Source organism: Mus musculus, chromosome 10 (genome assembly GCF_000001635.26).
Source record: "Mus musculus strain C57BL/6J chromosome 10, GRCm38.p6 C57BL/6J".
NCBI lineage: Eukaryota > Metazoa > Chordata > Mammalia > Rodentia > Muridae > Mus > Mus musculus.
The window spans coordinates 26,840,543-26,854,814 of NC_000076.6; the positions used below are offsets into that span (position 1 = coordinate 26,840,543).

At 38.9% G+C, this 14,272-nt stretch overlaps 1 protein-coding gene across 3 annotated transcripts in view; it reads left to right on the top strand.

The window, feature by feature from the left end:
- The window catches only part of Arhgap18 (Rho GTPase activating protein 18), a 146,241-nt gene that overhangs the window by 68,135 nt on the left and 63,834 nt on the right, over nt 1-14,272 (top strand). For all 3 annotated transcript variants that reach the window (XR_001779622.2, XM_006512885.4, NM_176837.2), the window contains exons 2-3: nt 5,390-5,586; nt 9,333-9,568. Coding sequence is in view for 2 of the 3 variants with exons in the window: in XM_006512885.4 (XP_006512948.1) it covers nt 5,390-5,586; nt 9,333-9,568 (433 nt within the window). In the remaining variant the exon portion in view is untranslated. The remainder of the gene's footprint in view (nt 1-5,389; nt 5,587-9,332; nt 9,569-14,272) is intronic.

The window sequence follows — 14,272 nt, forward strand, 5'->3', positions numbered from 1 at the left end:
CTATGTCGGGAACAATTTGATACTGAACCAATACCTGATTGGTAGTGATTTTTTTTGCAATGCTACTCATCTGCTGCTTTAGAAACTGAATGAGACAGGGTGCCAAGAGAAGCAAAGTTCCAATGGCTAGTGTGGGGCCAAGGAGGGGAAGAACCCAGGCTACCTAGGGGTTAGAGTACCACAGGTCCTCCGACATACACTGACAGTGGACAAATTGCCAGGAGAAAAGGCTTATTTATGCATGTGTTTTACATGCTGTGTGCATCAGAGGCCCTCAAGATATGCAACTCAGAGAGGGTCAGATGAATGAAGTGTAAACACTCTCTATAGGGGGAAGAGAAATAGAGCCAGGGAGCCGTTGACACCTTCTGGGCTATAGTAAATGATTTTTAGTAGAAAGGAATGAGCCCCAAGGAGCAGACCACAGACTGGAACCAGGTTGCTCTCATCTCTGGACATGGAAGCCACAAGTTAAGGAAACAGGATATCAATGCAAATCTTATCTTCTGCAGACTGAGTTTCTCTAGAAACACTGCAAATTATGTCATCAGAACTGATAGAAAATCCATTTGAGTATAGCGAGGGTTGTTGATGCCTTTCTCTCCAGTGGTTGAGGTATCCTGGTTACTTGGCAAAATTCCTAGGGGAGGGTACTTGAGAAGGTTGTATTTCATTGAGAAGTTTACTTCTTCAGATAAGAAGATGGGAGAGAGTCCTTTCATGCTTTGGGGAAGAAGAAGGAAGAGAAAATTAGATAGTCCTTGTTTCAGAGAATAGTCCTAAGGCCTTCCACTTTCTTTTTAATTCAAAAGCACGCCAAAACCATACTATGAAATATTGTTTTTTTAAGCCTTAAGGAGTTAGGGTACAGAAAATAAAAATTGGACCAGATTGCTAAATATGGATTCCAGTTCATATCCTCTAGTTAAAAATAAATCTGCCTTTTGGTGACTTTAGGAAAGAGACCATGGAGGACCCAAAGGCACAGAAGAAATATGTACCATCAAATACCCTGTCAAACGGGAAGTTGCTCTCTTCATTTTTAGGAATAGATGTCAGTGAATGATGAAGGACATTGACAAGGTGGGGCTTTTGAAATGACATTTTAATCCTTTGTCATCATGCTCTAAGTATGAAGATACTTTTGGAATAAATCCCATTTTTATTTAAAGTGGAAGTCTGCAAAACTAAATGAAAACAAAGAAGTAGGTCAAGAGGCACTAGGAAGGCATCCCTGCTTTTCTCAGTGGGGTTGTCTAGAGCTTCCCCCATACAGCTAACTTGTTCCTTTTCAGACCATTGGTGTTCTTGAGAAGTGAAAAATTAGTGGTTTTCAAAATGTGGTGGGGGGATGGGGGAGTGTAAAACTCCTTTCAGTGGACTCAAAATCAAAACTGTCTTCATAGGGTCACTGTGCCATTTGCTTTTTTTTTGGTTCTCATTCTGTCGTGAGAACATAGTGACAAACCTCAGGGCATGTGGGACATAGCCAGAGACTGAGTGTAGGAGCAGCTATGAGCATCCAGATGGCCTCTGTGAAGCTGGATTTTAAAGGTAGTTCCACAAACAACAGGGCTGCTCCTCTATCTCCCTTCTCGGTCATCTGTTTTTTTACTGCCTCTTTCTCTTCCTCCTCCTCCTTCTCCTCCTTTTCCCCCTCCTTCTTCCTCTTCCTTTTCCTTCTTCCTCTTACTGCCACTTCCTCTTTCTCCTCCTTCCTCCTGTCTTCCTCCCTCCTTTTTCTCCTCCTTCTTCCTCTTCCTTCCTCTTCCTCCTCTTTCCTCCTGTCTTCCTCCTTTCTCCTTCTCCTTCCTCCTCCTTCTTTCTCCTTTCTTCCTCCTCTCTCCCTTTCCCTCCTCCTTCATCCTCCTTCTCCCTCCTCCTTCCTCCTTTTTCTTTCTCCTTCTTCTTCCTCCTCCTCCTTCCTTCTTCCTTATTCTTGCTTGCTGTTTTTTCTTCCTTTGTCATTTTTTTTTTCTTGTCTTCGTTGTCATTGTCTCCTTCCTTTTCTTTGTGTTCTTGTTCTTGTTCCAAAAACATTACAATTGTGTTTTTTTTTTTTTTGTTTTGTTTTTTTTTGTTTTCCGAGACAGGGTTTCTCTGTGTAGCCCTGGCTGTCTTGGAACTCACTTTGTAGATCAGACTGGCCTCAAACTCAGAAATCCGCCTGCCTCTGCCTCCCGAGTGCTGGAATTAAAGGAGTACGCCACCACGCCCAGCCAAAACATTACATTCTTAGCAAATGAATAGTGCTTAATTTTTTCAGCTTCAATATCTAATGCTGTAATATTAATTATATATTATGTATTAATAATAATAGATAAAAAATTCACAAGGAAATGCTTTTAGCACCATTTGCTGGCTGAGATCGTGTGAAAATAAAATCTCCTCCTGCTCAACTTTATTACACCTAGCAGATGGTGCTTTATTGTTTTAAACTCATTTTGGAATAAGCATTAATATAAAAGACCTAGTCCTTAAAACAAAAAAGAGAAAATACGGTAATTGACCATTTACTAGGATAGTTTTAAGAAGGTTCCTAACTTTTAGCTCTTGTCTGTCCATAGGATAAAAGTTAAGTATGTTTTCAAAAGAAAAAAAGGGATACAATATGTGAACTGGCCACACCTGGAAGCAAGTTTGTATTAAGAGAAAAAATTAAAAATTAGATTGACAGAACCTAGCAAAGGATGGGAAATTATGAACACTTGCTGAATCCCATTATTTATTATCCTAATACTTAAAATGGAAAATGTAGTTCAAGAATATTTACCAGTAATGCAAAAGGAAATTAAAAAAAAATAAAAACAAAAAGGGTTCATGATTTCGTGATTTTTTTTTTCAATTAAGCACCTAAATCTAACCAAGTCCCAGTACTGAGTCATTTCTTCAGCACTGAGGTATAAGATTGATGCTCTGTGAATGTTTTCACAGCAGGGCTTGACAGCGAAGCTAGGTAACAAAGCTGTAATTCAGTGCCCTGGAATTTTTCTGCACATGCTATCTTAATGGAAATTTACCAGAAATTTCTTGCCAGAATAAACACATTTCCTTCAGGAATGAAAGGCTTGGTTTTCGTCTATTCAGCCGCACCTCTTTCCTGTGAGCAGATAAACCAAATTATTTGGTATTAGTTATTATACTTCTCCCAGTTCACGGGACTCATCTTAGTCTCTAACAGGGACCAGAAGAGCTAGAAGTATGGAATAAGAAGATGGCAGTCAATTTTATACTCCAGTGAGAGAGAAAACAAAAGGAAAGACATGAGGATCGCACAGTTAACATGAAATAATACAACAGCAAAAAGTGAATGGGGACATCTGTGAATCGGCTTTAGGTATTCTGACAGGTGTCCTGATTAAGGATGTGAACCACACACAGGTGAATGGGGCTGCTGATTCTGGACGTGTAAACATTGTATGAGACAGGGTGACTTTTTATGAATGATTTTCAACCAAGACTGAAGACTCTATACTGACAGTCCTGACTATACAGTGATAAGTGGCATTAGGCGCCCAGCTCGGGAGCAACATTCCTTTGACATACCCTGGATGAGTGGGCTAGGAGGGAGGATAGATATCGCCTTTGAGTTAAGGATGGAGGAGGCCCACAGTGGACAATGGAGACTGGATGAAAGAGATTCCCAGACTTCCCTCCATTTCTTCATTAACCCTGTCCCTGAGATCCACTTCAAGGTTACTGTCAGGGAAAGAGGTAATATTTATGGGGTGGGTGTCTCACTCCATAGCCCAGGGTGACCTGACATTTGAAATGGTGCTGGGTTAGTTGACTGAGTGTTGAGGTTGCTAGGGTGGGGTGCCATACCCTACTCCGAGGTAAGACTGCAAAGATCTTTCCTTTCATTCTCACGAGCAGCAATATGAAATACTTAAGATCCACAGCGCCAGCCTTAGCAAGTAAACCTTGCCTACCAGCGCATCGCAGCTCTGTCTCCAGTTATGGCCCATTTCTTTGGAAGTTTTTCTTGACATGTTTTTCATTTTAACAAACTATTTGGCATTCAACTGGATAAATTTGTCTGAGTCTAAGGACCTGCTCCCTCACACGGCATTTAGAGCCTACTCTTTAAATAATAATTGGAAGGAGCAGTTTAGATGCGAGGATATCATTCATGGATTAATAATAAATTTTATCTTATTGTGTTTCTCTTTTTTGTCAATATGTACAGGAAATAAAACCAGTCTAGCAATTATTGCTTCTTAGCTATCCTTGGGAGATAAAATACACTTTGAAATTAGAATAATAAAACACTTTCCACCAACTATTATCCCACTCAAACAATATTTTTTAAATAAAAAAATCATTTTATGTAAAGAAAAAAACACCAGAGATGAAAGTGCTGTTTCTTTGAAGTGCTTACGTGCCGTTTTCTTTCTATCTGTAAATAATAAGAAATAAAAATTACTTTCTATTCTGTATTGGTTTTTATTGTAGATTCTCATAATTCAATGTTAGAAGTAGGTTGTATTAAGTCTAAGGAAAAGTAGTTTAGTTGGTGTCATAAAGATCTCATTCAAGAGCTGCTGAGACAGACAGCAGGTTCTCTGCCAAGACATCACTTGCTGCCAAGTCCGGTGACTATAGTTCAACGCCAGGGACCTACACAATAGCATGAGAGAACTGAGTCTACTGAGATGTGCCTTGACTTCCACACATACTCCATGATTTGTGTGCCCTCTCCTACCCACAGTAAATATGTGAAGTGAAAGTAAATCTCATTCAATTTATTCTTTACATAAATAACAGGAAATGTATGAGGCAATTTCAAGTTATCCAGAATTTCCAGTAAATGTGTATTTAGACAAATTATTCATATGTACAAGTTATGAGTGCATTTATAAGTTTTTAAAGTCCTTCCTTCAGTAGACTGTAAAGGAAATTTCATAAATTAACTTCTGTATATTTCACTTTGGAAAATAAGATAGAAATAGCAATAGCACCTTACTCACGGGTGGCAGCAATTGCCTATAAATTGGTTGAGTTTGGTATATAAATATAATTGATAAAAATTATGCACTATATAAAATTTACTCCCCATTTCTTTGTGAATAGCAAATAATCACATCTCACTCTACTGCTTTCCAAACACAATCTTAGAATTTTATTTAAATGTCATATTTAAATGTGCCTAAGAGAAAGGGCATGCTAGTAGTCATGCTTTCTTTCTTGTCATTCTTTTCAGTAAAGCATGCAACTTAAGTGAGTCATTAAGCTGTTTCCCTTGGAGCGTTAGTGACCATAATATCTCACAATTAACAAAACAAGTGTGAACTTAAGGAGCTTCTAGACTCCGCAGCTCTGTGCGATGATGTTTTGGAAATGGTGCCAGTTCATCTGAAATGAACCACATTTTGTTTTGCTTTCACAGTCGCAGATATGGCCAATACACCATAAACCAAGAAGGCTCCACCAAAGTTCCCGAGAGGCCTCCATTTGATCGATCGAGTTCTCAGGATTCCTTGGATGAATCAATGGAAGCCTATTGGACAGAACTAGAAAACATCAAGAGGTCGAATGAAAATCGCCAAGAAGGTCAAGAGGCCATAGTTGTCAAAGAACCTGATGGTAATGTCTATGTGAATAAGATATGTCTTTATCAGTAGAAATGGGTGTCCAGAAAGGAAGGAACAGACCCCAAATAACACTGCTGGTTGCCTTTGAACTTAAAGGTTACTGGATAATAGCAGATAAAAGAGTCCAAATACCAGGTACACGTGTTGTACCTGGTACAAGCATAGCCATTTTATTAGAGATTCAGTGAGTTAGACTTGCAGCTTAAAAATCACCTACACTGGCTTAACTGCTTCCATAATATATTAGCCTCAAGGCTATCTCATCTCCAGGAAGTGTGAATGGGTGATGGTAAGCTTCCAACTTCGCAGTGATTCAGTTTTTCCATTTGTCAAGTAGCTTGATTTGTTATAACTATGTTGTTTGGAAGTCTGTTTTCTTCTATCTCAGAGTGTGTTGCTGTAATCTTTCTCCTTTAAGGGAGAGCCAATACGTTTATTCTACTTTTCCATATATGGTAGTCTTTTCAACATTCGAGGGTGCTCCTTTTGTTTCTAGCCAATCCATTTCTAGATAGGTATGAGCAACCTGTGTGTGTGTGGTTTTCTTGACCTCCGCTAGATCTGGTCCTCTCTTGTTCAGCCCAGTATCCAGACAGTCTGCTTTGCCAATGGAGAGGTTCAGCTTTGGATGATAAAAGACATAAGCATTTTCAGTTCCCTTAGTTCCAATGCTCCCTTAGCTGCTGCTTTCTGGTGGTTAATGCATTGTTTTTCTTACTGTTCCTCCTAACAGTCTTCTATGTGCACTTGATCATTATATTTGGTATTCTAAAGTAAACATGCAACACTTCACTTTTTAATATTTTTCTTAATTTTTGTACTATTTCTTTTAATCTTTTAAATTCATGACAACACCATATTCATGAAGCCCGATTTGTCCTTAACATTGTGGCTTTCTTTCTGGGCTATTCATAAATGTTTATGTACATTTTCGTGTCCCAGTAGTTACATAAATGCCAAAAGGAAAAAAAATAAAGTCATTATCAGTTCTGTGATCCATTAGAATACACACCCTTAACTCTCACCTCAGTGTCTGAGTTAAGTGTCCCTATAAGTAGTATTTTCTTCTTTTCTATGATATTGCTTTAAAAATCTGCCAGTATTGATCTGGAGCCTGGCTTCTGTGCTCTTGTTCAACAGAGTCTCACTATGTAGAACACAATTGTTTTAATTTTTTTAATCCGCCTGCTTCATCTTTCAAAGAGCTGGGATTTTAGGTGTTTGTCACCATACCAGGCTTGGATATTTTTCTCAATTTAATATTTCTCAGACCGATAAAAGAAAACCATATTTTATTAATTTGATGTCTCATCTATTTTCTCCTATACTTTTCTACATACATTATAAGTAAAACTTATCTTATTTGTCATAATTATTATCGTCTTTCAGTCTGTGTTTCAAGACAGAAGTAACTTGCCAGTTGGTCAGTAGGAAACAATATCTTAGGGAAAACCACACTTAAGCTTTGGCTGTTTGATAATTCTCCAAACTTAAGTTGAATTAACAGATGATAAAGACCAATGGACATAACTCTGTATACTCATATTTTTGTTCCTCCTCCTCCTCCTCTTTCTGCTCCTCCTCCTCCTCCTGACGCTGCTGCTTCTTCTTTTCATCTTTCTTCTTCTTCTTCTTCTTCTTCTTCTTCTTCTTCTTCTTCTTCTTCTTCTTCTTCTTCTTCTTCTTCTTCTTCTTCTTCTTCATCGTCTTCATCGTCTTCATCGTCTTCATCGTCTTCTTCGTGTACTTCGTCTTCTTTGTCTTCTTTTCCTTTCCTTCCTCCTCTTCCTCCCCCTCCTCCCCCTCCTTCTTTGAGATGATCTCCTGAACTCACTATATAGCTCAGATTGGCCTCCCACTTATAGAGATATATGTGCCCTTACCTCCTGTGCTGGGATTAAAGGCAGGAACCACAGTGCCCACCTCTTCCTAGATTTTAAATAGTTTGAGTTTTCCTTCTAATTTCAATGTACTAAGTGGGCATAACAATATTGTTTTCCTTGTGCTGACAATGTCAAACTCCTTCCTCACCATCACTCTGGGTTGGCACATCTGGAGTATTGTTTAGCCTGTCTATTCATCAATAATCACAATGCCCAGCTGTTTTCTTTGAGGCCCAGGCTATTGATGCTTGATTTCTACATTCAAGGAGTTACTCAAGTGCAGAAGGACAGACAGCAGTCATGAGTGGCACAGATGAGAACATTTGCAAAATATCATGATATTTGGTCAGGAAGTAGCTCTGATAGCTCTCATTTAGTTCATACGAAAAAAGGCAGAATTATATTTAGTGACAGTTCTGAAATGGGGTATAGACATTTTTGTGTCCTTTGTTACCTGTCCTTTTTTATTTCTTTCTAAACATGGTACTTGAGGTGACTCTATTCTAGTTTTCCATCTGTTTTTCTATAAGCTTCATTAGATCTTAGATAATGTAGAATCACTTGATATACAGGAAATGATTGGTTCCAGGACCTCTAGAGCCTAGAGCATCCAAATCAACAGATAGATACTAAAATGTGTTGTATGAATTTGCATCAACCTATTTATGTACTCCTATATTTTGAAACCATCACATATCATTTAGAGTGTGTGATGCCATGCGCAAACTATTATATAGATAGTTGTGATATTGTGTTTAGGTAGGTCATAAAGGAGTCTGTAACAGGGGGCTCCAAAACTTAGAGTTCTGCCTGAGCTACATAGTGAGACTCTGTCTAGAAAGAAAGAAAGAAAGAAAGAAAGAAAGAAAGAAAGAAAGAGGAAGAGAGAAAGAAAAAGAAAGGAAGGAAGGAAGAGATGAAGAAAGGAAGGAAGGAAGGAAGGAAGGAAGAGAGGAAGGAAGGAAGGAAGGAAGGAAGGAAGGAAGGAAGAAAGAAAGAAAGAAAGAAAGAAAGAAAGAAAGAAAGAAAGAAAAGGGAGGAAGGAAGAAATGGAAAAATAGTTGATACCTATGTTCAGATCAGGCACTACTTTTAGCAGCACATCGAATCTAGGTTACTTGAATCTTCATATGTGGAGACCACAGACATGGAAGGCAACTATAATTTATAATTGAATTCCTACTTTTTTTGTTTTCACTTGATTCCGTTATCTATTTAGCTTTCAGGCACACACACTCTCTCTCTTTTTTTCTTTGAAAATAATGTGCTTTAAAAATTCTTGAATATCTATATTATCTGATGCACACATTTGAGAAAAAAAAATAGAAACTTTAATTTGAAATACCCTGTTACTTTTTTTTTTTTTCTTCACTACCTTGCCATATGTCTCATTAGCTACATGGAACTGAGAAAACAAACCCTTCTGGAAATAGGTGTTGGGCTCCAAGATAGCCTTGAACTCAAGCCAAGAAACCCTGCCTCCATGCAGGCTTGGGACACCAACCTCTGCGTCCTCCGCTGGGATGTGTTATTTCTCCATGCTTGCTCACCTCTAGGAGGACGACGGGACAGCCTTCCCTAGTTAATATGCAGGAACTTGTAGAGGTTAATTACATGTGAAACAATTTTAGAATTTTTAATTAAGTATATATGAAATTGACCCAAAATTTGCTATCACTATGGCCAGGGAGAATGGCAGTTGTCCAAGTTTCGAATAATAATTCTCAGTTCTGTTCGTGGCTTAGTTATAACAGAAGCACTTCAGTCAGGATTTCGGATAGTCTAAAAATATTAACGTTTTTATTCTTTGTGATTTCAAAACCATTTCTTTCTTATTTTTTTAAACTTATTTTAGAGGGAGAACTGGAAGAAGAATGGCTCAAAGAAGCAGGTCTATCCAATCTTTTTGGAGAGTCTATTGATGACCCGCAGGAAAGCATTCTGTTTTTATCTACACTGACCCGGACTCAGGCAGCAGCTGTTCAGAAACGGGTGGAAACGGTCTCCCAGACCTTGAGGAAGAAAAACAAACAGCACCACATTCGTGACGTCAGAGACATATTTGCTCAACAGAGAGAGGCACAAGAAAAAGTAAGATTTTTTTTTTGATATGAAAGCAAATGATGAAATGCTTAGAGTCCTTTGGACCAGTCCAGTTTAAATCAAGTCATTACAGACTTTATGAGCACCTGTTCTCTACCCAGTGTTACTGTGTTGGCAGTGAACCAGTGTTCTTGAGTTTCGCCCTTTTAGAAGTTACCCCAGAGAGACAAATACCTAAGCAAGTTCAAATTCCTAGCAATAGTTCTGTACTAGGGCGCATGGGGTCCTTGGAGTAGATGTGCCTGTCACACTAGTGAGTGGGAGAGAGTCGTGAAGAAGACCGTCTACACAGCTTGGTGCCAGTTGTTTCTGATAGAAAAGCAGGATCCAGGGCACTTAGTCCTTATCAGTTATTGCTTGAGGAAATCATTGAATTTCCAATTCACTGAAAGCCAGGTAGAAGTGGAGTATCAGGGAAGTGATAGCAACCCAGGAGCTGGGCCCTTGAGATGTGAAGGATTATGCTCTTTGTGTTTAGTCCCCTGCACCTTATATGGCATATAGATCTGAATTAACATCAACCCAAATGGTTAGTGTTTTCATGGATGATGCTGATTGTGATGGAAATAGAAGAGTGTTAAATGAAGAGACTTTAGGAGATAATAGAAGTACTAGAACTGCGAGGCCCTGAACAGTGCTGTGCACATAGTCCATTGATAGGGCACCCAAAGTTTATCTATAAGGAAATAAGGAGCTTGCATTGGATTGAAATCATCATATGGAACTTTTTTCGAACAGGTTTTGCTACCAACAAGAACAAATCCACTGAACTAAATGATATTTTTAAGAGCACAGATGATTTTGCTTACTGCCCCCCTCAGCTCTGGTTTAGAATATTCAGTAGAATCATTGGAAAGGATTCTTTAATAATGGTTCAATAATGACAACATTAACAGTAGCAATTGCTACCATGGCTACTGAGCTAACTGCTCTACCTGTTTGAGTTAATTGAATCCCCACAGCTATCTTCTGAGTGAGGTGCTATCATGGCCATCCTATGGTTGAGGTTCATAGACTTTAAGTAACTTGCTCCATGTCCTGTAGATGCTAAGCCCAATTTTGTCTGACTTTAAAGCATTTTCTCTTCTGCAGCATTTCCACTTTCAAACATGACTCTGATAGTAAGCAGTTTGAACGTGAGAATCGATTTACAGTACAAGCAAAGGGCAGTAAAAATGTTATGGCTTTTCATAAAAAGCAGAATGGAGGTGCTTATATAGAAGTCACTTTGTTGTTTTTGATAATGTTATGTAGAGAGCCTTTACTTTTTGTGATTACTTTGCTTTTCTGCAAAAATCCTTTCAGTTGCAGGCTGTTACTTTGCTTGCATGGCCAACTGCAGATCAAATTCAACCCACTTACGGGAAATTCCTGGGTCACTAGATTGCTCCAGGCACTGTGTAAGTTACATCCTTGTTTGCTATCCAGTGGTTGTTTGGGACATCTACCAGTGCTGAAGGATGGAAGTAGGTTTGCAATGATAGAAAAAGGAATAGTAAGGATAAACAATAAGACATCCCTTCCAAATTAAAGAACATTGCCTCCTGACCAGCCCTGGCCACTAAGAAAGCACAGAGGAAGTGACAAGCAAGAATGGGCAGACTTAGCAAAATCTATGGTGTGGGATCCCTGCTAGTCTTGAGGACGATGTTGCTACTTGGTGCTAGAAGAAACTTTTACTTTCCCAGCAAATTCCAAGAAAAGTTTAACCCACATGGTTTAGAATCTAAGATCATTGGTGGCTTTTATGATCAGTTGGTGTCATTAAGAGAGAAGTAACACAAGGAGATTAAGACAATGTTGTCTTTTGCTGGATACCTTTAGTTGGAATACCACCGTTCTTTAGAAGATGACTTTCCATGCCCCACCACTTAAGCATCCATCTTGCTTGTGGTTATTTTGTTCTGGGATAAATGTGTATTCAGCTTTTCCGGTGTCCAAACTTAAGCACAAAGCATGTGCTGACACCAGGAAATTTAATGCCTAGATGTATCCACATGGATACCTATCTTCAGTTACTAACAAACACAGTCTGACCACATACTCCAAATATGTATCTATGTATAAGATTAGAATTCTTGGTTGTGTTCACTGTGCCATGGAAAGCCAACCTTCTACAGACTTATAGGGGGAAGGAGAATGTCCTATTGTCACCAACTGAGGTGCATCTTTGACCATAAAATGTGTCGCTTCTGTGACTTGATATTGTCTTGAGTACTATAAGTCTCTAACTCATATGTTAATGACATATTAATGCCAGTCCTGGTGCTTTTTGTAAAATTGTAAGTGAGAGAGGAGAGTCCTTTGTGGATAACACACTGACACACGCACACACACATGCATATATACATATAGTTATATATCTGAGGTTGCTTTGTGAAGGCACTAGATGGGCTAGTTTTTGAATGTGTAGATGGAATCCAGTAGAGTTGTTATTAAAAGTAATTCATTCAAATAGACCTTGTTGTATGATTGGCCCAGGCTACTTTTCTGACCCCTCACAAACTCTTTTAGAGCCCCATCTGGAGCCAGTACTAACTCACCATGTTTATAACCCTTGAAGGGCCATCTCTAAGGTGTCATGGCTCCTGGCAACAATTCCTTTAGAGAAAGAAAAGAATTACCTTCAATATATCACTGCTTATTGCCAATTGCTTTTAATTTATCTCACATTTCTTCTTTAAGCAACCTATTTTGCGTGTGCATACTTGTATATATGGGTGTGTACACACATTTGGAGGCCAGATGTCGACACTGAGTGTCTTTCACAATCACTTTCCATCTTATTTTTAGGGATAGAATCTTTCACTGAAGCCAAAGCTGTCCAATTTGGCTAGCATGGCTGGCCGAAAGCTTGAGGAATCTACCTGTGTCTACCAGATGCATACTTCCCTGCCCAGGTGTTTTCATGTCTGCTGGGTTTGAAGTTGGGTCTTCATGTTTGTGGTTCTATAGGCCAGGTGTATACCCTGCATGCCAGGTTTGAACTTGGGTCCTCATATGTAGCTCAGGTGTCTACATGCATGCTGGGTTTCAGCTTTGAATGTTCATGTTTGTGTTTGTATAGCAAGCACATTACTCTTTGACCTATCTCATATTTAAGATTGCCAGTTATTTGTTTGTTTATTAGAAACACAGTTTCTCCATGTAGCCCATTCTAGCTTTGAACCCATTATATCACCAAGACTGGTTTCAAACTCATGAGAATCCTACTGCCTCAGTCTCCAGAGTTCTGAGAATGCAGACAGGAACTACCATATTTGGTTGGTCACTTTTTTTTTAAAGGTTTTTCATTTAAATTCTAATGTATTAGCTAGTACTTTTGTTTGATAATAGAATTGTTAAGCTAAAATCCACATATCATATGATCACGCAATAAAGCATAGACCTCAACCTGGGAATGATTGCCTGCGTGATGTGGGCCAGATGACAGAGTAAAAAACTGTATCAACAACAATAAGAACAACAAAAAAATTGAAGTCGTTTTCTTCATGAGTGCAGTAACTGTTTAGCCACCCATGTTCCAGTAATAACTCCCCACCCATTCTTATGCAAGGGACCCCAATTAAACTTGTAGGCCATTCCTCTCCCCAAAAGTAGACATGAAGAGGGATCAAAAAAGTGTTCCATGAGAGCAAGGGACATTAGGAGAAAGTATTAAGGATTGCTGAATATGATTAGAATATAATGCATGTGTAAATTTATAAAAAGTAAATATTTTCACAGTCAGCTATTGGATGGATCACAGGGTCCCCAATTGAGGAGCTAGAGAAAGTACCCAAAGAGCTAAAGGGAACTGCAACCCTATAGGTGGAACAACAATATGAACTAACCAGGTCCCCCCCCCCCCGCCCCCAGAGCTCTTGTCTCTAGCTGCATATGTATCAAAAGATGGCCTAGTCGGCCATCACTGGAAAGAGAGGCCCATTGGTCATGCAAACTTTATATTCCCCAGTACAGGGGAACGCCAGGGCCAAAAAGTGAGAGTGGGTGGGTAGGGGAGTGGGAGGGAGGGTATGGGGGACTTTTGGGATAGCATTGGAAATGTTTATGAGGAAAATACCTAATAAAAAATATTAAAAAAGAAAAAAAAAGAACTCTAAGCCTAAAAAAAAAAGTAAATATTTTAAAACTAATAAAAAAGAGGTGTATAATCCAGTGATTTCTGCCATCATTACAGTCAACTAGGACACATTTTTATTACATGTCCTGCAAGGAACGCGCATACCCATCAGCAACTACTTCCTATACTGTCCTGAATACTCAGGCAAACGTGGATCTCTGTGTGATTTACCTGTTCTGGACTTTTCAGATAAATGAAATCATAATATACATGGCTTTTGGTGATTTTTCCTTATAGTATAGTGTTCATTAATGCCGAAGCATGTTTTTGGACTTTATTTTTGTTGTTGTTAAATACTATGTCATGGTTTGAGTAAACCACATATATCTACTCACAGCTGGATGTTGCTAATATTTCATCTAGATAGTGGTGTTTCAGATAACAGGGACACTCTTGGCCTCTGTCCTGTTCCCAGTTGTGTTTGGTGTGTGTCTCACAGCCATGAGTAATCATACACTTGTTGGACGATTGGCTATTGGTCACTGTGGCACTCTGTTCGCTGCCTGTGACGTGTATAAGTTTGAGTTCATTTCTTGTTCTCTGAAGGTTATAATGGGATTATTTACAAT